Here is a 26,507-nt window from a genome sequence, read left to right on the forward strand (position 1 = left end):
AAGAACAAACAAAAAACCAGTGGATCCAACTCAAAAAAAGGTCATAAATAATAGTATTACTGACCAAGGGACCACTTATAAAGCACAATCCTGAATCGAGGATGCTTGATGTCTAAAGGGGTCCAAAATCCAGGTCTAAGGCCTCTCAGAATTGTACATGTTGCGAGTAAAGTAGAACCATGGTATTTATCATGTTGAGGTACTAATCAAAAGTAGCGAAGACTCACGGTGTTCCACACAAGATGGTACTACTCACAAGTACTGCACTTCGTACAGGGAACACAGACCTATGGTGTTTCTCACACAATGGCGCCACTCATAGCCAAGGCAAACCGATAAGGTTCCTCACGGGTGCCGGTCCCACGGGCCCCGTGGTGTTCTTCACATAGTGGGTACTAATCACAGGCAACGCAGACCCATGGTGCCGCTCATATAGCAGTACAACTCACACGCTACGCCCAGACCCGCGGTGTTGCTCACATGGGTACGACGCATGGGTACTGGAAACCCCCAGGCCAGCCTCTTTACTGCTACTAATCACAAATCTATTTCGTACCTAATTTAGTGGTACTACTCGCAAGTACAGGCAACCCATGGTGTTCCCGCATGATGGTACGAATCAAAAGTAGTTTCAAGGTTCTAATTCAATCATCTCTTGGTCGCCCCTTTTAGTCGCCTCTCACAGCAGGCAGGGGATACCGTGGGTGTATTATTCGTCTGCGTCCCCCACCCACAGGGGGTAAAGAGAGAGAAAAAAGAAGAAAGAAGGGATCCGTCACTTCGAAAAATGAAGTAACGGACGAAGAAATGCAAGGGCCACGAAGGGCGTGAAAATGAAAGACTCCCTAGGCCTCGAATGCTCTAATACCATCGGGGTCGGAAAAGAACAAGAGTTGACCAAGGGAGGTCAGATAGGATAGACGAAAGTGAGGAGCCTGGCACAAGTAAATGGAAGCAATGCCAAGACTCAGCTAAGGGCCCCATGGTCGCCAATCCACACTCCCAAGTTGAGAGCCCTTTGGGCCCCTTTTAGTCACCTCTTACGACAGGCAGGGGATACCGCAGGTGTATTCTACATGTGCGTCCCCCACCCGCAAGGGGTATAAGAATATTTGCAGATGATGTTATACTGTATAGAGTAGTAAATGAGTTGTAGGATTTTGAGAGACTGCAGGGGGACTTGAACAATGTAGTGAGATGGACAGCAGACAATTATATGAAAGTAGATGGGATGAAAAGTCAATTAAATTAATAAACTTCATTGCTTGTCCGTATTGAACCAAGATTACAACTTTTTAGTATAATTTTGGGTGCACCTTATTGAATACATAAAAACTGTTGACATGGTATTGTATAGGCTTTTGGGCTTGTGCCGTATCAAGTCAAAGACTTACGAGTCTTCCCAGTTCAATGCGGACCTCAAAGGGTCTGTTGTTCTTGATAACATTTCAAAGGACTTTATTGCTCGTTTCCACCTCATTAGGATTGCTCCATTAACGGGACACCGTAGTTTTTATTGAATTATTTCTAATACGATACTATGAGAAGTTTTAAGAAGTGCGATAAATTAAGCACATAGCGTTTCAAGACGATTCAATTTAAAAAACTGTTCTTTTTTAAATCCACTTTATATCATAAGTGAGCAAACCAGTTTACATATGTTTTTATCAGTTTATGGCTTAAGACTCGCAAGTTGTTGAAATTATGAACTTCGAGACAGTATATATTTAACACACTTTTATGTTGTTAATGTGGTTTTAAACTGTGATGAATTTGACATTGATAAACTTATGATTGTCAAATTTCTACAAACTTGCATCAGCTGATGATGACGCAGTGAGGCGTCGAAACTAGTACCAATTGAAAAATATATGTTGTGATTACATCTATGCATCAATTTTTATGTACTGAATAAGGTGGACCCAAAATTATAATAAAAAGTTGTAATGAAAAGTCAAGTTGTAAGTTTCACCCAGAGGAAAAGTTCTCTCAGTTTTATTTATTGTGCTGATGGGGTGAGAGTACCTTGTGGGGAACAATGGAAGTGCCAAGGTGTTAATAAAAGGAATGATATTCATTGGAGTAATAATATTAACAAAGTAATTAAGAAAGGTTACAGATCTCTTCACATGGTTGTGAGAGTATTGAGGGGTTGCAATAAGGATATATAAGAGAGGACGTATAAGTCTCTGCTAAAACTGCAGTTAGAGTATAGCTCCAGTGTATGGGATCCTCACCAGGACTGCTTTATAAGAGAACTAGAAAAAACTCCAAGGAAAGCCAACACGATTTGTTCTCTGTGATTTCTGACAAAGCATTAGTGTTACAAAAATGCTGCAAACTTTAGGTAGAAGATAAGCTTGAATGGAGGTTGTCGTGATCCTAAGGACTCTGCGGGCTGGGGACTATGGGTTCGGATTTTTGGGAGCTTTATTTTAAAATAACGAGATTACCTTTTCACACTCGCACTCTTCCCTTCAGCTGTATTGAATAGAAAGACACACATTACATATATACGCATATACAATTAAGAAACATAAAACTCTTGTACAGATACACTTTTAGCTCTTGGTTAGATAGTCCTCCTCAAAGTCTTTGACTAACCAGTTACATTGCATTCTATAACACAATAAGATCATACCATACAAGCTGGTAGTTACTTAACTTTTGATTGAAAATTTCTTCAATCTTCGACGTCGTCTTCTCTCTTGAATTCTTCTCTGTGCCGCGATACCATAGGCGTGCTGAATGATGCAATGTTTAGCTCACGCGGATGTGTAGCTCCGGGATTTGAACACTACACCTTCCAACTCCGTCGTTGACCAGAGTAGTCTTCCTCCCAACAGTTCTGACTACAAGGTTATGTTTACTAATAGGAGAGGCTCGCTAAGACACACGGCCCTCCTGTCAAACAGTTCAATGTTCGTGTTGTTGCAGTTCCAAGTCTTTGAACTAGCAACCTGCTAATTATGCTGTACACAGCGTTTCCCTCCCTGCCCCGCGTAATTCAACACAGTTTCTAGACTGTTTGCTAAGCCACATTTAACTAGATCTGTGGCTCACTGCTACGTACATAACCTACAAGTTCTAGACTGTTCTGACTCTCAGCCACACACACATTACTTGTTCTGAATCTAGACAGTTTCTCTCCCTCGTGGCGCTCAGCCACAAACACACGTTGCTATCACGGTGGTCAGCCAGAATCTCCTTGAACTCCGAAGTATCATTCCCTATATCTTATGTTTGATGCTTCTCGAATCATTTCCCTCTCTACTCCCGTAGAATAAGACGTTTTTAAATCTGATTGGTTCATGAGTTCCTCCCACTAACTGAAGGGGTGTGTCATAGAATTCACTCAAACAATTCTGCTTGTTGCTGCGTCAACAATCTAAGCGATATTTGCTTCGATTCACTTCTACAAAAAACTTACAGAACTTCTTTTGCATTCTTTGATTTACACTGACGACATGTTACACATGAACTCTTTATGTTGCACCAACTTGCTTCAAGTAAAACTTGTATGAAGTCTTATGCTTTGAATACTTATAACTCTCTTTCACTTAATAAAATTATCATTTAATATTTCAAACACTACAACTCCTTGCCAATGTTACATGATCATAAAAACTCTAGGTCAATACTCAATATCCTTAGTCTCGGAGGTTGCGGATTCGAGACTCGCTTGAGTCCGTTCGCTCGGCACTGAGACAAGAAAGGGGCGCGTTGCGACACACTGTTGTGACAAGGTTTCAAAAGTAAGAAAGATCATAATATGAATATAAATTTGAAATTTATGAGGACAGATTGGGGCAAATATTTATTTATAGGATGATGAGTAAGGGATTGGAATAAATTATCAAGGGAAATGTTCAATAAATTTCCAAGTTCATTGAAAATATTTAAGAAGAAACTAGGTAAACTATTATAAATAAATGTAAATATGAGGTAAAAAACTGATAGGGAAACTACCACCTGGGCAACCAGCCTAAATGCAGATCATTGATTGATTGTGCACTCCACCGCATTTCACTTGTGTCAAGCAGCACTTGAATGGTTATCCACAGAGATGGGTAGGCTGTAGTGGGCCAGTTAAATGGCCTCCATCCTCAGCCAATTTAACTCCCATGGAATTTCCTTGTTATGCCAAGATCGAACGGGGGGGGATGTTACTGAAGATTTACTGTAATCAAACCATTCAGCTTATTGTTTCTTTCATTCAGTATTTAATTCCTTTTACAATGTTGTGAGTAAAGAAATGCACGATCCTGTGCTGGCAGTGTTGCATCTTCATGGATGTTAAATAATAAAGAAAGTTATATAGACCTACATACAAGAGAAGAAACCATCGAGTTCATCCCTTGACCGACAAGTGTGTCTTAATTAGTGTGTATTTTTCTTGTGCTGTGTGTGCAATTATGACTGCTTAATAAACAAACTGTGGATATTGAATATAAGAGACAAGGACAATATACTGCGCCAAGTCGAACGAAGAAACTTGTGCATTCGTGCGGAACACTATCTCTGTCTCCATCTATCATACACTCCACTACCCCTCCTTTCCCTCAAGCACAACAGTGGGCAGCGATTTGCGCTCTGGCACAGTAAATACAGTGAGTTGTCAATTTGTATCATGTGCCCAGAAATAACAAAGAAACCTCATTTTCTCGAAAATAAAAATGTGTTTTTAAATACAACTTGCTTCACGCAGCACACGACAATAGGTCTTATGGTGACGATGGGATACAAAAGGCCTAGGAGTGGCCGTGGCCTTAATTAAGGTACAGCCCCAGCATTAGCCTGGTGTGAAAATGGGAAACCACGGTATCCATCAATTTGATTGTGCCATTGTTCTTTATATAACACGAAGAGCATCAATAATTTTACTTTGTTGATATAATTCAGAAACACACTGTATAAACAAACTGAAGAATTTATGTACCACCAAGCATGAAGAAATCGTGCTGGCTGTTCTCAACATATATGTCCAATATGCAATTGCACTTAAACTCATTTATGGGCTATTTCTCAAGATTTTAATAATAATTTTATTGGTTTATGTCCCACCAACTACATTTTTAAGCTCTTCGGAGATGCCTCAAGTTTTCAAACATACAACCTTGCAAACATGCATTAGTAGACATTCCATGTACATGCATGTCTGTCTTCTATGTTCACAAGCTACAAGAATATGTATTATAGGAGGAGTCCAGGTTACACCAGATGGGAGATAAAATAATTTATGCAAAATCTTGCTTACCTAGGCTAGCCAGCTGATGAATCAACGCTAATAAATTTCTGTCAGTATTACTGCCATAACAGGAACTTGTTACAATGGCACCTTGCGATTTCCCATCATTTAAGTTTTTTCCAAGCGAAGGAAGTTCTGAAATTTCTCCATCCTGAGGACACATCTTTCCTGGTGCAGCAACACATCCAGTGGTACATATAAAATAGACTGGTAATTCAGGATATAATTCTTTTAATTCCCGTAATTCCTCAATGTGCTGAAATAAGGAAAAAACTACAAAAGTGAGATGTACAAAATACCTAGCATTAAATATGGTGTAAGATAAATGCACCAGTATAATTAATTTCTAATTTAACTATAAAAACTAAAATTAATGGCACAGAGAGAATTTGATGAAGGAAGCAATTATTTTCAGTGGAAAACTTTTCTAAATGCAAATACAGTACTCTTGAAATATTGGTAATTGCATCATTTTCACAAGTCAGAAGTAATAAGGCAAACAAGATAATTCTGTCTACTACTACTGTAGAAGTATCATAATATGATAATGTACCCTGTTTCATCACAGTAATGTTTTCCAGAAATATGAGGGCAGATCAGAAAATAAGTTGCACTTCCCAGTTATGGATATTTATTACACCACCTGTACAACAGCAACACGACTATAACGACATACACTGCAACGTCACTTTTCCACATAGTTTCCAAGAAACTCCAAACATTTCTGCGAACGCACAACCAACCTGTCGATGCCGGATGCATAGAAATTTCCTCCAGCGTTCTGCAACCACTCGAAGACAGCGGCCTTCACCTCCTCATCGGTCTGGAAGCGTCGACCACCCTGCTCCGTTTTGAGCTTACCGAACGGATGAAAGTCACATGACGCTAGGTCGGGACTGTAAGGTTGATGTTGCCAGACCTCCCACTTGAAACGCTGCAGCAGTTCTCTCGTTTGGCGGGCCTTGTGAGGTGTTGCGTTATCATGCAACAAAACCACACCGGTGCTCAATTTCCCCCGGCGCTTCTCTTTAATCGCTTTACGCAACCGGTGCAATGTTTGACAATACGACGCCGCGTTGATCGTTGTTCCTTTCGGCATGAATTCCACGTGCAGCAAACCCTCCATGTCAAAGAACACTGTCGCCATAACCTTACCAGCTGAACATTGAACCTTGGCCTTCTTTCGTTGTGGTGATGAGGGGTGCACCCATTCCACTGATGCTCGCTTCGTTTCAGGGTTAAGTGGTGGACCCACGTTTAGTCGCCTGTGACGATTCGCCGCAGAAACCCGTTGCCGTCTGCGGCATAGCGTTGCAAAAATGCCAGGGAGGATTGGAAATGTTGTCCCTTGTGCTCATCGGTGAGAAGATGTGGGACCCATCTTTAACACAGCTTACGATATCCAAGGTCCTTGTGAACAATGGCGAACACACTGCCATACGACATGTTCAGCTGCATCGCGATTTCTCTCAGTTTAATGCGCCTGTTCTGTCTAATGATCGCATTCACACTGTTGAGGTCTGCACAGGTCCTGGACGTTGCGGGCCTGCCTTCGCGATGGTTGTCCATGATATCCGTGCGTCCGGCTTCGAATTGCTGACACCACTTTATGATACCTTGCCGGAAAATGGCCCACTAGCCATACACAGCACTAATTTCACAGTGAATGTCCGTGCAATTCTTCCTTTTCGCCCATAGGAATCGGATTGTCGCACGCACCTCATATTTGGAGTGAAAGTCCAGTTGACACGCCATTGCATTTGGCCACTATTCACACAATACTAGATAAGACACCACAGCAACCTGCCTAACAGACATGTGGGCAGTGTCTGTCCCTTTCTCCGCTGTGCCCACGCTTGCGACACACAGCGCGCTGCTGCGGCGCGTTAGTGCAACTAACCTTTTGATCCCCGTAAGTATTTTGTTCCACTGAAGACCGTAACGCAGAAGCAACTGTCTCGGTGAAACCAAGGGACTTTCAGATTGGCCAACGAATGTTAAGCTCCATAAGCAAGCAGAGCAGCTCAGTTTTAAGCACACACACCTGTGCAGGTGCAAGTGATAAATTTGGAACAGCTCAGAGGCAGTACAGACATTCCTGCTCTTACTTGCTGGCTAGTTTCCAGATATTCTTTAGTTATCTGAAGTGTGCTGTATTAGTCTTAATGGTAGTAATACATACAGTAGCATCGTTTTTTTTAATCAGTTCCGCATGGTCTTTCCACTATATATTTCACAGATTTTTTTTTTTAACGTTGCACCAACACAGATAGATATTATGGCAAAGATGGGATAAGGAAGTGCTAGGAGTGGGAAGGACACGACCGCGATCTTAACTGAGGTTTAGCTCCAGCATCTGCCTAGTGTAAAAATGAGAAATCATGGAAAACCATATTCAAGGCTGCCGACAGTGAGGTTTGAACCCACCACCTTCCGAATTCAAGCTGACAGCTACGTGACCCAAACCATGCAGTCATTTGCTTGGTATATTTCACACTGTGATGTGGAAGATGAGGAAGACAGAAAATAAGTTCTCTACAGCATTTTTCACTGTCTCAGACCCTGTAACTGTGATGTGATTTATATGGACAAAAACTCAGTTACAGGGAAACTGTTTCCAATATGCAAAAATGAAATGGCCTATGGCTTTTATTGCCGGGAGTGTCCGAGGACATGTTCGGCTCGCCAGGTGCAGGTCTTTTGATTTGACTCCCGTAGGTGACATGCGCATCGTGATGAGGATGAAATGATGATGAAGACGACGCATACACCCAGCCCCCGTGCCAGCGAAATTAACCAATGATGGTTAAAATTCCCGACCCCACCGGGAATCAAATCCGGGACCCCAGTGACCAAAGGCCAGCACGCTAACCATTTAGCCATGGAACCGGACTCCAATCTGAAGGAACATTCCGAAAGAAGGCATCAAATAAACATACATAATCATTATAGACTGTTATGCCTTTCAGCGTTCAGTCTGCAAGCCTCTGTGAATTTACTAAACGTCGCCACAATCCTCGATTTGCAACTAGTGTTGTGGCCTCATTTAGTTCTATAATGCTTATCTTTAAAACGTTATAAACTGACTCTAACCATCGACGCCTTGGTCTACCTCTACTTCTCATACCCTCCATAGCCGAGTCCATTATTCTCCTAGGTAACCTCTCCTCCTCCATTCGCCTCACATGACCCACCACTGAAGACGGTTTATGCATACAGCTTCATCCATCAAGTTCATTCCTAAATTAGCCTTTATCACCTCATTCCGAGTACCCTCCTGCCACTGTTCCCAAATGTTTGAACCAGCAATCATTCTTGCTACTTTCATGTCTGTTACTTCTAACTTATGAATAAGATATACTGAGTCCACCCAGCTTTCGCTCCCGTGAAGCAAAGTTGGTCTGAAAACAGACCGAAGTAAAGATAGTTTTGTCTGAGAGCCGACTTCCTTCTTACAGAATACTGCTGATCGCAACTGCGAGCTCACTGCATTAGCTTTACTACACCTTGATTCAATCTCACTTACTATATTACCATCCTGGGGAACACACAACCTAAATACTTGAAATGATCGACCTGTTCTAGCTTTGTATCACCAATCTGACATTCAATTCTGTTGAATTTCTTACTTACTGACATCAATTTAGTCTTTGAGGGGTTAATTTTCATACCATACTCATTGCACCTATTTTCAAGTTCCAAGATATTAGACTGCAGGCTTTCGGCACAGTCTACCATCTACCATTAAGACCAAGTCGTCAGCATAGGCCAAACTGCTTACTACATTTCCACCTAACTGAATCCCACCCTGCCATTTTATACCTTTCAGCAGATGATCCATATAAAGTACGAACAGCAAAGGTGAAAGATTAATAAATAATGTTATTTGCTTTACGTCCCACTAACTACTTTTTAAGGTCTTCGGAGACGCCGAGGTGCTGGAATTTAGTCCCGCAGGAGTTCTTTTACGTGCCAGTAAATCTACCGACATGGGGCTGTCGTATTTGAGCACCTTCAAATACCACCGGACTGAGCCAGGATCGAACCTGCCAAGTTGGGGTTAGAAGGCCAGCGCCTTAACCGTCTGAGCCACTCAGCCCGGCCGAGGTGAAAGATTACAGCCTTGTCTAACCCCTTTAAATACCCTGAACCAAGAACTCATTCTACCATCAATTCTCACCGAAACCCAATTGTCAACATAAATGACTTTGATTGATTTTAACAATATACCTTTAATTCCATAGTGCCCCAGTATAGCGAACATCTTTTCCCTAGGTACCCTGTCATATGCTTTCTCTAGATCTACGAAACATAAACACAACTGCCTATTCCTCTCGTAGCATTTTTCAATTACCTGGAGCATACTGAAAATCTGATCCTGACAGCCTCTCTGTGGTCTGAAACCACACTGGTTTTCATCCAACTTACTCTTAACGACTGATCGCACCCTCCCTTCCTAGATGCCAGTGAATACTTTGCCTGGTATACTAATCAATGAGATACCTCGATAGTTGTTGCAATCCTTCCTGTTCCCTTGCTTATAGATAGGTGAAATTACTGCTTTTGTCTAATCAGAAGGTACCTCCATGTTATCTTACTACTCTATGAAGCCATTTCATCCCTGCCTTCCCACTATACTTTACCATTTCAGGTCTAATTTCATCTATTCGTGCTGCTTTATGACAATGGAGTTTATTTACTATCCTTTCCACTTCCTTAAGCGTAATTTCACCAACATCATTTTCCTTCTCCTCATGAGCTTGGCTGTTCGCAACACAACCAGGATGATTTCCTTTCACACTGAGAATATGTTCAAAATATTCCCTCCACCTCTCCAGCGATTCCCTGGGATCTATTAAGAGTTCACCTGAATTACTCAAAACACTGTTCATTTCCTTTTTCCCTCCCTTCCTAAGATTCTTTATTACTGTCCAGAAAGGATTCCCTGCTGCTTGACCTAGCCCTTCCAGGTTATTACCAAAATCTTCTCACGACTTCTTTTTGGATTCAACGACTATTTGTTTCGCTCTGTTTCTTTCATTTACATACAAATCCCTGTCTGCCTCGGCCCTTGTTTGGAGCTATTTCTGATAAGTCTTCTTTTCACGTTTACAAGCTGCTCTCACTTCATCATTCCACCAAGATGTTCGCCTTTTCCCATCTTCACACACAGTTGTTCCTAGGCATTCCCTTGCTGTTTCTACTACAGCATCCCCCTGTATGCCACCCATTGACTTTCTATATCCTGAACCTGCTTACTGTCTACTGTTCGAAACTTCTCACTAATCATATCCATGTACTTCTGTCTAATTTCCTCATCCTGGAGATTTTCTACCCTTGTTTGTATGCAGACAGATTACACTTTCTCTACCCTAGGCCTAGAGATACTTAGTTCACTACAGATCAGATAGTGGTCTGTATCATCGAAAAATCCCCGGAAAACTCATACATTCCTAACAGATTTCCTGAATTCGAAGTCTGTTAAGATATAGTCTATTATGGATCTGGTACCCCTAGCCTCCCATGTGTAGCGGTGAATAGCCTTATGCTTGAAGAATGTATTCGTAACTGCTAAACCCATACTTGCACAGAAGTCCAGCAAACGCTTCCCATTCCCATTAGCTTCCATATCTTCCCCACATTTACCAATCACCCTTTCCTATTCTTCAGTTCTATTCCCAACTCTCGCATTGAAATCGCCCATTAGCACTATTCTATCCTTGCTTTTGACCCTGACCACTATGTCACTCAATGCTTCATAAAACTTGTCAACTTCATCCTCATCTGCACTCTCACATGGTGAATACACGGAGACAATTCTAGTCCTAATTCCTCCAACTGACAAATCTACCCACATCATTCGCTCATTTACGTGCCTAACAAACTATGTTGCATGCAATGGTATTCCTGATAAAGAGCCCGACCCCAGATTCTGCCCTTCCCTTTCTAACACCCGTCAAGTACACTTTATAAACTCCTATCTCTTCCTCGTTATCTCCCCTTACCCAAATATCACTTACTCCTATCACATCCAGATGCATCCTCTTTGCCGACTCAGCGAGTTTGTGACGTACCCACTCGGCCCACAGATGTTTGACAAAATATAACGTGGTGGGTCACTTTAATATTAAAATAAATAAATGATATCTCATTGTTTCTCCATAAACAATATCCCATGGGCGCCAGCCTTCAAGCGTATGGCTTGAAAACGAAAGGTGATAATGATAATAATAATAATAATACGTAATGAAACTCAAAAAACTCCCAGGGGTGAGGTGACGAAACACAAATCATTAAGTACACTAACTTGGAATTTAAGGATCATTAATAATAATTTCGGAAGATACAAATTAAAACAGCTATTTATTAGGATGAAAAACGTGATGTAACGGCGTATTAACGAAATCTGAACTTACGGAAGCAAAATAAAAATTGAATGAAATTAACTCTACGAAAATGAACTGTTGCGCGAAGACTTGCAGTAACTTATGCCATAAGCTCACCATATGTAGACTCTGTTGTCTTGAAGCTGATTATGGGTGGATCTCTCGTACCGGCTGCCTCATCTGTTGTTTGATTCCAGTCCTACTTATGCTTTTCCTGCCTTTAACACTTCCTACTTTACTCCTTACATAAAGTCGTAATGAGTCCTAATTTTAAGTGCAAAACCACCATGGGTTATGTTCATGGAGAGAATACACTTATATTCTTCCGTATTACGGAACAGTAGCGTAGCTAAACTCATAATAAAAGCTCTCCTCCCCTATGCTAGTCAAAACCGGTCTCCCGTTGACTACCCCTCGTCATTGAGATAACAAGTCCCAATGAGAGTAACTTTTGAGTAGTATATACTCAGATGCGAAGTGAACTAAGTTAAAATCTTCTCCGATGTGCAGACGTAGAATCGTAGTAAGAGTGTCTTCCAAGAGTGAGAATACGAATGTCCTCTCCAGCTCTTGTCTTCGAAGTATATCCGTTCAAAAGTCTCCTTCCATCAGCCATATCACATGGTCCAGTAAGATTCGAGGTCTCATCCCTTCTCCTATGTATTGCTGTGAATCCATCACGTTGCTTCATTACGTTCATTCACATAGGCTGAACTTTCCCACTGAAATAAAGCGTCAGGCAGCGAAGTTCGAAAAGAGGGCATTCATAATGTATCAACTGTCTCTTCATGAGGTAGAGAGGGTAAGGTCTCTCGTAACCTAGATGACGTACTTTTCCTGGAAATGGGCTGAAATTAGCCTGCTGACTCTGGACACCTCACAACAGCTATTGGAAAATTTACTGCAAGCTATTAATATGAATGATGTTGAAATACTTTACCCAATATGTGGTTCGTTCAGAATACGTTATAGCCGCGATACAAAGAAATGAAATGATGATGTGAAATGGACGATAAAACCCTATATATATATAATTTAAAAATGACCTATTATTAGTGATTAAATATATACATCTTATCAATTAATTATATAGTTCAATAATTGAAAATATGCAGTGATGTCCCAAACATCACAAGTTCTTTCTTTCTTCCATAATCCCCATTAATATTGATAGCTCCCCATCAAATTCCATTTTGTTCGCCAAGCTGTTTCCCAGGAGTCCCTCGCCAGTCAAATGGGAGTGGGACTCTGAGGCTTGCTTAAAATGTTCTCAGCTCTGTAAATTAATGAAGCAGGATGCTACCCTACTTGCACATAGTCCAAGACTCAGAATATGTCGAGATGCCCACTCCCATTCCATAGCAACTGGTATCCCGACTCGAAGACCAGTTACTAGGCCACTCAACCGTTGCCCATGGTTCACGATCTAGGACGTGACTAGAGTAACCCACACCATGAACCATCAAATAAACAAATAAACAAATAAATAAATAAATAAATAAATAAATAAATAAATGGTAATGGCTACCACCTCACGATGATAATAATAATAATAATAATAATAATAATAATAATAATAATAATAATAATAATAATAATAATAATCCTCTGCGAACCATGTGACCTTGCCGCGGTGGGGAGGCTTGCGTGTCCCAATGATGCAGATAGCCAAGCCGCAGGTGTAACCATATCGGATGGGTATCTGTTGAGAGACCAGACTAACAAATGGTTTATCGAAAGGGGGGTAGCAGCCTTTCGGTAGTTGCAAGGGCGGCAGTCTAGATGATTGCCTGATACGGCCTTGTAATAATACTCAACATGGCTTAGCTGTGTTGATACTGCTACACGGCTGAAAGCAACGGGAAACTACAGCCGTAACTACCTCCCGAGGACATGCAGCTCTCTCTGTATGAATGATGTACTGAAGATGGCTTCCTCCCGGGTAAAATATTCCGGAGGTAAACTAGTCCCCCATTCGGATCTCCGGGTGGGGACTACACGAGAGGGGGCGATCATCAGGAAGATGGATACTGACATTCTGCGAGTCAGAGCGTGGAATGTTAGAAGTTTGAATCGTTGTGGTAGGTTAGAGAATCTGAAAAGGGAGATGGATAGGCTAAAGTTAGATGTAGTTGGTATAAGTGAAGTACGTTGGCAGGAAGAACAAGATTTTTGGTCAGGCGACTACCGAATTATCAACACAAAATCAAACAGGCGAAATGCAGGAGTTGGTTTAATAATGAATAAGAAAATAGGGCAGCGGGTAAGCTACTACGACCAGCATAGTGAAAGAATTATTGTCGTCAAGATAGACACCAAACCAATGCCCACCACAATAATGCAGGTCTATATGCCTACTAGTTCAGCGGATGATGAAGAAATTGAAAGAATATATGAGGAGTTAGAAGATTTAATACAATATGTAAAAGGTGACGAGAATCTAATTGTGATGGAAGACTGGAATGCAGTGGTAGGCCAAGGAAGAGAAGGTAGTACAGTAGGCGAATTTGGATTGGGACAAAGGAACGAAAGAGGAAGTCGGCTGGTTGAATTCTGCACTGATCATAATTTAGTCCTTGCCAATACTTGGTTCAAACACCACAAACGACGGCTGTATACATGGACGAGACCTGGAGACACTGGAAGGTATCAAGTAGACTTCATTATGATTAAGTGGAGATTCAGAAACCAGGTGTTGGATTGCAAAACTTTCCCAGGAGCAGACGTGGACTCTAACCACAACTTTTTGGTCATGAAATGCCATCTGAAGTTCAAAAAATTGAAGAAAGGAAAGAATGCAAAAAGATGGGATCTAGAAAAATTGAAAGAAAAGAGTGTGAGGGATTGTTTCAAGGAACATGTTGCACAAGGACTAAATGAAAAGGCTGAAGGAAACGCTATAGAGGAAGAGTGGAGAGTCATGAAAAATGAAGTCAGTACGGCTGTTGAAGAAATGTTAGGAAGGAAGAAAAGATCAACTAAGAATCAGTGGATAACTCAGGAGATACTAGACCTGATTGATGAACGACAAAAATACAAGAATCCTAGAAATGAAGAGGGCAGAAAAGAATACAGGCGATTAAAGAATCAAATGGATAGAAAGTGCAAGGTAGCTAAGGAAGAATGGCTGAAGGAGAAGTGCAAGGATGTCGAAGGCTGTATGGTCCTGGGAAAGGTAGACGCTGCATACAGGAAAATCAAAGAAACCTTCGGAGAAAGGAAATCTAGGTGTATGAATATTAAGAGCTCAGATGGAAAGCCACTTCTAGGGAAAGAAGACAAAGCAGAAAGATGGCAGGAGCATATCCAACAGTTGTATCAAGGTAAAGATGTAGATAATTTGGTTCTGGAACATGAAGAGGCTGTAAATGCTGATGAAATGGGAGACCCAATTTTGAGGTCAGAGTTTGACAGAGCTGTGAGTGACCTAAATAGGAACAAGGCACCTGGAATTGATGACATTCCGTCTGAATTACTGACTGCCTTAGGAGAAACCATCATGGCAAGGGTATTTCATTTAGTGTGCAAGATGTATGAGACAGAGAAGTCACATCCAATTTTCGGCAGAATGTTGTTATACCTATTCCCAAGAAAGCCAGTGCTGACAGGTGTGAAAACTAACACACCATTAGTTTAGTATCTCATGCCTGCAAAATTTTAACACGTATATTTACAGAAGAATGGAAAAACAAGTTGAAGCTGAGTTGGGAGAAGATCAATTTGGCTTCAGAAGAAATGTAGGAACACGTGAAGCAATCCTGACTTTACGTCTGATCTTAGAGGATCGATTCAAGAAGGACAAGCCCACGTACATGGCATTTGTAGATCTAGAAAAGGCATTCGATAATGTTGATTGGACCAAGCTATTTATGATTCTGAAGATGATAGGGATCAGATACCGAGAACGAAGAATTATCTACAATCTGTATAAGAATCAGTCTGCAGTGATAAGAATCGAGGGCTTTGAAAAAAGAAGCAGCAATTCAGAATGGAGTGAGGCAAGGCTGCAGTTTGTCCCTTCTCCTTTTCAATGTTTACATAGAACAGGCAGTAAAAAAAATCAAAGAGAAATTTGGAAAGGGAATCACAGTCCAAGGAGAGGAAATCAAAACCTTGAGATTTGCCGATGATATTGTTATTTTATCTGAGACTGCAGAAGATCGAGAAGTTGCTGAATGGTATGGATGAAGTCTTGGGTAAGGAGTACATAATGAAAATAAATAAGTCCAAAACAAAAGTAATGGAGTGCAGTCGAACGAAGGCAGGTGATGTAGGAAATATTAGATTAGGAAATGAAGTCTTAAAGGAAGTAGATGAATATTGTTACTTGGGTAGTAAAATAACTAACGATGGCAGAAGTAAGGACGACATAAAATGCAGACTAGCACTAGCAAGGAAGAGCTTTCTTAAGAAAAGAAATTTGCTCACTTCAAACATTGATATCGGAATTAGAAAGATGTTTTTGAAGACTTTTGTGTGGAGCGTGGCATTGTATGGAAGTGAAACATGGACGATAACTAGCTGAGAAAGAAAGAGAATAGAAGCTTTTGAAATATGGTGTTACAGAAGAATGCTGAAGGTGAGATGGATAGATCGAATCACGAATGAAGAGATACTGAATCGAATTGGTAAGAGGAGATCAATTTGGCTCAAGTTTGTAGGATGCTAAAAGGTTTGTTTTGTCACCTATTCAATACATATAAAATTTTACAATTTAGGAATTTATTATTGATTCCTCGAGACATGTTTCGCCCTTCATTGAGGGCATCATCAGTCAAATTATCTCCTCAAGGCAAAAATCAGGTACCTGGTTAGTAGTTGACATGCACAAATTAATACACATTACTAATACACATTACAAAAATTAAGTATGAGAAACAGTTGTACAATAGTGATGGTTGAACATATAAGTTTATAGAATAAGAAGTCGGCACCAAGCGTAAAATTAAAATAGTAGAGTTCGGCAGTGGTGCTCTGGAGAATAATTTGACGCTTTGTGCCGACTTCTTATTCTATAAACTTATATGTTCAACCATCACTATTGTACAACTGAATCTCACTTAATTTTTGTAATGTGTATTAGTAATGTGTATTAATTTGTGCATGTCAACTACTAACCAGGTACCTGATTTTTGCCTTGAGGAGATAATTTGACTGATGATGCCCTCAATGAAGGGCGAAACATGTCTCAAGTGGAATCCATAATAAATTCCTAAATTGTAAAATTTTATATGTATTGAATAGGTGACAAAACAAACCTTTTAGCATCCTACATTCAGTATCTTCAGTACGGATAACAATGATTTTTATCACTTGGCTAAAGTTGACGAGAAAAAGAGACAGAATGATAAGGACACATCTTAAGACACCCAGGACTTGTTCAGTTGGTTTTTGAAGGAAGTGTATGTGGTAAGAACAGGAGGGGTAGACCAAGGTATGAATATGACAAGCAGATTAGAGCAGATGTAGGATGCAATAGTTACGTAGAAATGAAAAGGTTAGCACAGGATAGGGAGACATGGAGAGCTGCATCAAACCAGTCTATGGACTGATGACTCAAACAACAACAACATAATAATAATAATAATAATAATAATAATAATAATAATAATAATAATAATAATAATAATAATAATAGAGTAGCTCAGTAGTTACTGTTGCCAGTCCCAAGCACGGAGAAAGGAGAAGGGTTGGCTTAAAGCCGTAAAATTACAGCCAGACAACATCTTGAGGCAATACAGGGCATGACGGTTGAGAGGTGAAGATAGTCGACGGTTATGAAAGCAGATGAGAACATCAATGTCCCAACGGTGGATTAAGCAGAGGAACCATCTTCAGAGAGCAATGTCTGTTCTTCTGTGAAGCGGCTGCAAAAGGCATATGTATTCCAGAGGAGTGGCCCGTTATTCGGCTCTGGGGCTTACAACCCTGGTTCTATTACCCTCTCTCCAGGGGTCATAAATATGGAGGGCCCAAGCTCAGGGTAAGAGTGAAGACCTCAGTGGCTACAGCAGAACACCGGCTACCCATACGGATTAACAACCCTTACGATGAGAGTGAATCAGGCATCAGTGTTTTACTCGCCCCAGGCTCATGCCCCCCAGCTAAAAACAACCATGAATATAGCATGATGGAAACAACAGCAACAAAGCAACTACCTCAGGCCCGAGCTGACAACAGCAAAGGTAAACCTGGTCATTCGGATTCTGGGGGACCAGGACATCATGCTGGGAAGAGTCAGAGCTTCCTAAAACTCATCAAACCTAAGGAAACCAAATTCATTGGTACACTTAACGCACAGACGCTGACCAAAATAGGGAAACTCAAGACAGTCACGGATACTTGTGACAGATTTCGGATCCTGATACTTGCAATACAAGAAACATGATTTCACGACTCCGATCATTTTGACTCCGGTGGTTACCGCTTCCACAAGGGGAAGCCAGCAACAAAAGTGCTAAATAGCAACTGTATGTGTTGGGAACTGGATTCCTAGTACACAACAGTATCCAGAACTCTCTGATAGACTTCACGTCACCTTCAGGGCGCCTCTCCTTGCTCACAGTTAAATGTGCCAGTAAGGCCTATACACTAATTAATGCACACGCTCCTGTCAACTGTGAACCTTGAAAAAGTTTGGTCACAACTCGAACGGGCACTTACCAAGATCCCTCAGCATCATGAAAAAGTCCTCCTTGGAGATTTTAATGCGCAAATCGGCAGAGAAATGGAACACAGGCATATTACTGGATGTTTCTCAGCACAGAAGAAGACTAACGCAAATGGAAACAGTTTAATCAACCTATGTGGAATGGCAAACCTCCAGCTGATGAACACACACCTGAAGAAACCTCCACGAAAAATTACCACATGGAAATCGCCAGTCACCTAAGCTAATACCAGATTGACCATGTAGTAATTACCAGAAAGTTTTCCCCAGAAATTATGAACGTCAGGGTACGCAAAGGTTATCTAGAGTCAGACCACCACCAATCACAAATCAAAATCCATTTCAGACCCAATCAAAGGAAATACCAAAAACCTACAATCACACGCATTGACACTGGTTATCTGCAAGAACATGCACATGAGTTTGCACAGTCATTGCAGGCAAATGCAAAAACATGGGATGCACTTCTTGAGACTATCCAAGAATCATCTAGGAAACTTGGCCAATCACCCCATAAATGGAAACATAGATGGTGGACTTCAGATTGTGACAGAGCACTGGAAACACGTATGCGAGCCTGGAAGAATTGGCACAGTCATCAAACTCCAGAGAATTTGCAGATCTATTCAGAAACTCTGAAGCAAACGTCCAAAAGACTCAGACGAATTAAACGTGCAGACCATAACAAAAGATTAGAGGAGATCGATAATGACTTCAAATGGAATAACACAAGAAATTTCTACAAAACCTTTCGCAAAGAGCTGACCAGTTACAAGCCACCCACTCTCTGTTTCTGGCGCACTGACGGAACTCTCAAGACCAACACAAAGGCCAACTGTGACATCCTGAAACAACACTTCAAGAAGTTACACAACTGCGAACCACCAACTGAGAAACTCCAATTCCACATACCCACTCCAAACCCAGGTTCACTGCCACCGACTGACGAGGAGATAAGGAGCATCATATTACATCTCAAAAACAATAAAGCACCAGGAGAAGATGGTGTAATCGCCGAGATGAAGACTGGGGGGGGGGATCAAATGATCGACCAATTACAAGTCATCATCGCGAACATGTGGGAAAGTGAAGTCATACCTGTAGATTGGAAAACTGCCCTGATCATCCACTGCATAGGAAAGGTGACAAGATAGATCCAAACAACTACTGAAGTATTTCTCTTCTGCCAATAGCATACAAAATTCTTTCATGTGCTCTGCTTACCAAATTGGAACAACAGACAGAAGATAAGATCGGGGAATACCAGGCGGGCTTCCGTCCACATCGATCGTGCGTGGAACAGATCTGGAACCTGAAGATGATACTCCAACACCGCCAGTCAAACCATACAGTGATCACTTTCGTAGATTTTAAAGAAGCATACGACTCAATAGCCCGTGGTACCCTGTTCAATGTCCTTCGAGAATATGGTGTTGATAACAAAACAGTCACGTTAATCCAACAAATCTTAACAGACACAACATCTAAGGTGAAGTTCATGGGTAAAATCTCTGCACCCTTTGAAAAATAAACAAGTGTTAGACAAGGTGATGGACTGTCCCCACTTCTGTTTAACGTAGTACTGGGTAAGGTCATTAAAACATAGGAGAAGGAAGTACCCAGAATAAACATGGGAACGAAAAGTAAACGAATTAACATTAAATGCCTTGCCTTTGCTGACGATCTAGCAATAATTACCCGTACTCCCGAAGAAGCCAGGACGCCATCGAGAAGCTTCACGAGATTGCAATCAAACCTGATCTCCATATCTCCTATGAAAAAACGCAATACATGGACTCTAAATTCACACACCTAACATCACTAGCGACCAAATATGGCTACATTTTACAAATCAAACAATTTCAGTACTTGGGTAAAATTACTGGTAATTCAGGCAATGAAAAAGCAGCCAACAAAATGCATACAGAAAAACTATGTAAAGCATACCTAATCACCTGGAACTTCTACAATAGGAAATCAATATCCAGAAAAGCCAAACTCCGACACTACCACACTGTTGTCCTCCCTGAGGCACTCTACGCCACTGAGACATCATCACTCACCAATAACATCAAGGACATTGAGAAAATTGAACGACAGATAATGAGGAAGATATTCGGGCCCAAGTTTGAAGAGGGTATATGGATGCGAGAAAGCTCTGAAGAACTCTATGCATTAACTGAGCGATTCACTTCAGTCGCACGCAAACTGCGTATGAAATTTGATGGACATTTAGCACAAATGGATGACTCACGACTGACTAAGAAAATATTTCTTATTATCAATGGAAACTGACAAACCAACGTTCGCTGGCTAGTGGATGCACAAAAGGACCTCGCAGAAGTAGACGATGATCCAATGGCAACCACAAGGAATATAGACAGACAAAAGATCATCACCCATAAATTTGCACCCAAAATTCCATATGAGAAAAGCTTGAAACTCGAAAACTCATGGACACAAGAAAGACGGCAGGCCCATAGTGAAAGGATGGGGAAGTTTTGGGAAGATAAGAACAAGATGATTAAGAATACCAGTGCTATTTAATGGTTCCAAGTTCTCTTTAAGGGGCGAAACGCATGTATATATATAATAATTTAAAAGTGGCTTCAGGTCAGCATACCTCAATAGAACAGACAAATTGCTTCACAAAATGCAGTCATTCTAAGAAACTAGGTCATCCTTATCGCTGAAAAAAATGAACTGTGAGAGTGCAAGACTATACCAAAAGAAGACCGTCTACACATTAGGAAGAGTAAAATAAATCCGAAGCTCTCCGCTGTAGACCTGAACTGAGATTTCAGTTAGAATGAGTGAAATATTCAGATTACAATGGTTTGCTGCAGACTGATGAAACCTTCAAGAAGAGAGTACAGACCAATACTGGTAGCACTGTAAATTTAGTTAAAAAATAAAAAGAGAATATAATTATTTTTGCTGGCAAGATAGTTAACAGTCTTTCAGTGTTGTTGATTACTGCTGCTCTTTAACACGTTCCCTGCGGCAGTGAATTTCGATGACTTAATATTACGTCGTATCGGCCCACCGGTGACCCGATGCTGCCTTTAGTTATTATCGGTTCGGGTCACCGGTGACCTGACGAATTCGACTTTGTTTACTCCCTAGTATGACATCCTAAACCATGCATGTGCACTTGTTTTGTGCGTTATTGTTGAGGAGACATTCCAGCGTATTTACCTGTGCGACAGTGTTCCGATTCAACAATTGCGTGAAACAGAAATGACCCCGGAAATAATCGGGTCACCGGTGAGCCGATCAGAACTAGCAGTATGCCTCGATCCTTTACTTCCATTGGAACACTATGCTGTCGATTAGTTAACGGAAATTCGTAACTAGAACGTAGTTACTTACTTCGCAGTTCTGGGAAGTTCGCACCGACGGAGAAGAGTAACATGTTTCGGGGCACATGGTGACCCGAACCGCACGGAACGTGTTAAATTCAAATATTCTGCTTTTGGCATGTGGTCTAATAAATCAGCTGATTCGTATAGTTCAAAATTTGTACTTGAAGTGTCCAGCTTAGTTTTGAGAAAAGGTATTGAGTCACTGTTTTAAACGTCTTCCCTTGTATGTTTGAAATTCAACCTGCGAGGGTTTGTGACACAGTCTTTTAGACAGGGTGCATTTATTTTTATTCTTTTGAAATAGATCCATGGTATAAAGCTCCCTCCTTTCCTGTAAATTTCAAGAGACACGTACACTGCACATGTTTACATTCACTGTTCCCCCTTCCTTCACCAGTCTGTCAGTGGAAAGCTTTGTCAGTAAGCCCGGTCGTTTCCACCACGCGCGACTCCTGGCGTTGCCTAATTACACGGTCCTTTACACCGGGTACAACTCCTGACGTTCGCCGTGTTTTAATTGTCTTCCCATTTTGTCAAATCTTTTAGCTGAAGATGTCCCATAATCAGAACGAAACATGTCCTATTTAGTATACACCTAGAGATTAAGCTGGATTATATCATGTAAATAATACAACCATTATAAGGAATTGACAAGTATTGGAAGGTGGGAATCTCCTTATAACTTAACCTTAGCTGTGTCAGGGAAACGGATGGTGGGAAGACCAAGAACCCACTGGATAGACATTGTAGAGATGGACATTGCAGATCGGGGAAAGACACTGGAGGACGTCATTGACAACAGAACGTATCTGAATAACACAAAATGGAAGAGGCTCGCCAACAGTACCTGGGAAACTGGAACTGTAAAATAATGATGATGGAATGTAATTCCCTTACCAAATTCTTCTTTGATTTCCTTTACTGAAAAGGAGGGGGGGACAAACTGCAGCCTTGCCTCACTCCTTTCTGGATTGCTACTTCTTTCTCAAAGCCCTCGATTCTTATCACTGAAAACTGATTTTTTATACAGATTGTAGATAGTTCTTCGTTCTCGGCATCTGATCCCAATCACCTTCAGAATCTTAAACAGCTTGGTCCAATCAACATTATTGAGTGCCTTTTCTAGATCTACGAATGCCATGTACGTGGGCTTGTCTTTCTTAGTTCGATACTCTAAGAACAGACGTGATGTCAGGATTGCTTCAAGTGTTCCTACATTTCCTCTGAAGCCAAATTGATCTCCCAACTCAGCTTCAAGTTATCTTTCCATTCTTCCGTAAATAATACGTGTTAGAATTTTGCAGGCATGAGATATTAAACTAATGGTGCGGTAGTATTCACACTTGTCAGTACTATTTTCTTGGGCATAGGTATAACAACATTCTGCCAAAATTCGGATGGCACTTCTCCCGTCTCGTATATCTGGCACACTAAATGGGATAACCTTGCCATGCTGGTTTCTCCTAAGGCAGTCAGTAATTCGGGATGTCATCAATTGCCTTGTTCCTATTTACGTCTCCCACAGCTCTGTCAAACTCTGATCTTAAAATTGGGTCTCCCATTTCATCAGCTTCAACAGTCTCTTCTTGTTCCAGAACCAAATCATCTACATCATTACCTTGATACAACTGTTGGATATGTTCCTGAGATCTTTCTGCTTTGTCTTCTTTCTCAAGAGGTGGCTTTCCCTCTGACCTCTTAATATTCAAACACCTAGATTTCCTTTCTCCAAAGGTTTCCTTGATTTTCCCCTATGCAGAATCTACTTTTCCTAGGACCATACAACCTTTGACATCCATGCACTTCTCCTTCAGTCATTCTTCCTTAGCTATCTTGCACTTTCTATCCACTTCATTCTTTAATTGCCTGTATTCTTTTCTGCCCTCTTCATTTCTAGGATTCTTGTATTTTCATTGTTCATCAATCAGGTCTAGTATCTCCTGAGTTATCCACTGATTCTTAGTTGATCTTTTCTTCCTTCCTAACATTTCTTCAGCAGCCCTACTGACCTCATTTTTCATGACTATCCATTCTTGCTCTATTGTGTTTCCCTCAGCCTTTTCATTTAGTCCTCGTGCAGAATGTTCCTTGAAACAATCTTTCAAACTCTTTTCTTTCAACATGTCTAGATCCCATCTCCTTGCATTCCTTTTTTCTTACAATTCTTCAACTTCAGATGGCATTTCATGAACAATAAGTTGTGGTCAGAGTCCACATCTGCTCCTGGGAAAGTTTTGCAATCCAACACCTGGTTTCTGAATCTCTGCCTAATCATAATGAAGTCTATTTGATACCTTCCAGTGTCTCCAGGTGTCATCCACGTATTCAGCTGCCGTTTGTAGTGTTTGAACCAAGTATTGGCAAGGACTAAATTATGATCAGTGTAGAATTCAACCAGCCGACTTCCTCTTTTGTTCCTTTGTCCCAATCTGAATTGCCTTACTGTATTACCTTCTCTTCCTTGGTCTACCACTGCATTCCAGTCTCCCATCACAATTAGATTCTAGTCACCTTTTACATATTGTATTAAATCTTCTATCTCTTCATATATTCTTTTGATTTCCTCATCATCCGCTGAATTAGTAGTCATATAGACCTGCACTATTGTGGTGGGCATTGGTTTGGTGTCTATTTTGAAGACAATAATTCTTTCACTCTATTGGTCATAGCAGCTTACCCGCTGCCCTATTTTCTTATTCATTATTAAGCCAATTCCTGCATTTCCCCCGTTTGATTTTTTGTTGATAATTCAGTAGTTGCCTGACCAAAAATCCTGTTCTTCCTGCCAACATACTTCACTTATACCAACTACATCTAACTTTAGTCTATCCATCTCCTTTTTCAGATCTTCTAGAAGTTAACGGTCCCGTTCTTAAGATTGCGTCTATCGTTGGTCAACAACAGACACGCAGTTTCGAGAGGAAATCACTTAATAAGCAAGTTTAAATAGTTTCTTCACACTTATTTTTTTTATTTTTCATTTATCAGCCCAAGCGTCTCATACAACCTCATTTTTTCCATTACAGATTGGAACTTCATTGATGGTTTCCACTATGGTCACATACAGTTTACCAGGCATCTGTTATCTTCTCTAACACAGTTTCTCAATTTTATCGCTACCCTCCCGACTATTTATAAATAAGACAAACACACCTAGCCAACATTGGAAACAATCATCGAGAAATAGACCGCTAAAATTGAGAATATCAGGCCTCTTGAAAGTGCTCTTATTCTAAAATTTGAAATTCATTGGTGTTTTTCTATCACGTGTCACATACATTTCACCTGGCACATGTTTCCTCTCAAACTTAGATTCTCAAGTTTTTTGCTCCCCTCTTAACTATTCATGATGGTGACTACAGAGACAGACTGTCAATTCTGAATTTTTAACACAGTGATTTTGTCCTGTTTTTTAATTGTATCACACTGCAAATTTTTAGACTAAGAGGTCCACAACCTCACTATATACACGTATTGTTTGTTACCGTCTTATCTCATTTGTATTCATTTTTTTCTTCATAGGTTTTAACACACTTTTTCACTTCAATTATGTAAAAATGTTAACTTTTTTCACTGAAGATGTCTCAAACAAGTTGATTATTACTCCATCTAATGATGGAGATGTGTTATGTATTGAATTAGGACACGTTAAATTTTCCTTTGTAAAGTGAAAATGTCAACTGTATGTGTGCTATGCTGTAATGTAGGAGGTATGCTTGGCTGTAATTACTTTGCTCCATGAAACCAGTATTGTCCTGTACACTAAACAAAGCAAATAGTAAGATCCACCTTTTCAATACTGTATATTACGTGAAAATTTCTACATTTCTGTTAGATCATCACGTTTATGAACTTTTGGTACCGGCTTCGACAAAACTATATGTCATCATCAGCCTAGGATAAATTATACAAAGACAATGAAATACATTGATCATGACCCTTATAGTAATATCATAATAGTAAAATTAGAAATATAGATATTAAAACTAAAGTAATATTTACATGTATAAGCTGATAGTCATTAATACAATAGTGGTCAATTTTTATAAGGTGTACACCTTAGTAATTGTAATTAAAAAGAATGACATGTTAAAATAAATTTTGGTTTTTGCAGTAAAATATTATGATCAGCTTTTGATCTGTTGTATTTTAATCTGTTGAACAGTCTGATTTATTTTTAAAGAGGTGTTGTAGCTATGCTTGACATGTTAATAGAAGTAAACAAACACTTAGTCATAAGTTGTCCCTCACGAGTATATACACAATAGAATGTAGAATATTCTAATAGGGCTTCAACTTGGACTTAACAGAGGAAGAATTTTAGTATAATGCCCAATTCAACCAAGATAAATAAATTAAGTATATATGTCACTGCAGGTTCATATTGACAAGCAAAGTGTTTTATTGGAAAGTTCTTTTTATATCAGCTTGTCCCCTTGTATATTTATATCATATTAAGTGATATGGGTAAAATAGCTGAGGTTCTTGTTGAAATGGTGGAAAGGATCTTATGAAACAAGTTGTAAATACAGTGGTTGATCTAGAAAGGTCCTGAACCAAGACGGAACCTATAAGAAGTATAAGACGCGAGTTAGAATTACGTAAATACCGGAAAAGATATTGTTAAAGAATAGAAGACTCACCTCAGGTGCCAAGTTGATGGTAGGTGTATCGGGGAGGAACTGACAGACTGATGTCGAGGGACGGGCCTTCTGAGAGAGCGGGGAGGGGCGGAGTTGCTAAGTAGGAGGAAGGGGAAGTGCAGTAGAGGCGGGACTATAATCGGGTGGGCGCGGGTGGCGGTAAGGGTAATACGTGGAGCGTGTTACGTATTGTTT

At 40.5% G+C, this 26,507-nt stretch overlaps 1 protein-coding gene across 2 annotated transcripts in view; it reads right to left on the reverse strand.

The window, feature by feature from the left end:
• The window catches only part of LOC136864372 (dual serine/threonine and tyrosine protein kinase), a 331,375-nt gene that overhangs the window by 250,070 nt on the left and 54,798 nt on the right, over positions 1-26,507 (reverse strand). For both annotated transcript variants that reach the window (XM_067141287.2, XM_068226255.1), the window contains exon 5: positions 5,258-5,504. In XM_067141287.2, the coding sequence (XP_066997388.2) occupies positions 5,258-5,504 (247 nt within the window). The remainder of the gene's footprint in view (positions 1-5,257; positions 5,505-26,507) is intronic.

The sequence above is a fragment of the Anabrus simplex genome, chromosome 2 (genome assembly GCF_040414725.1).
Source record: "Anabrus simplex isolate iqAnaSimp1 chromosome 2, ASM4041472v1, whole genome shotgun sequence".
Taxonomy (NCBI): Eukaryota; Metazoa; Arthropoda; class Insecta; order Orthoptera; family Tettigoniidae; genus Anabrus; species Anabrus simplex.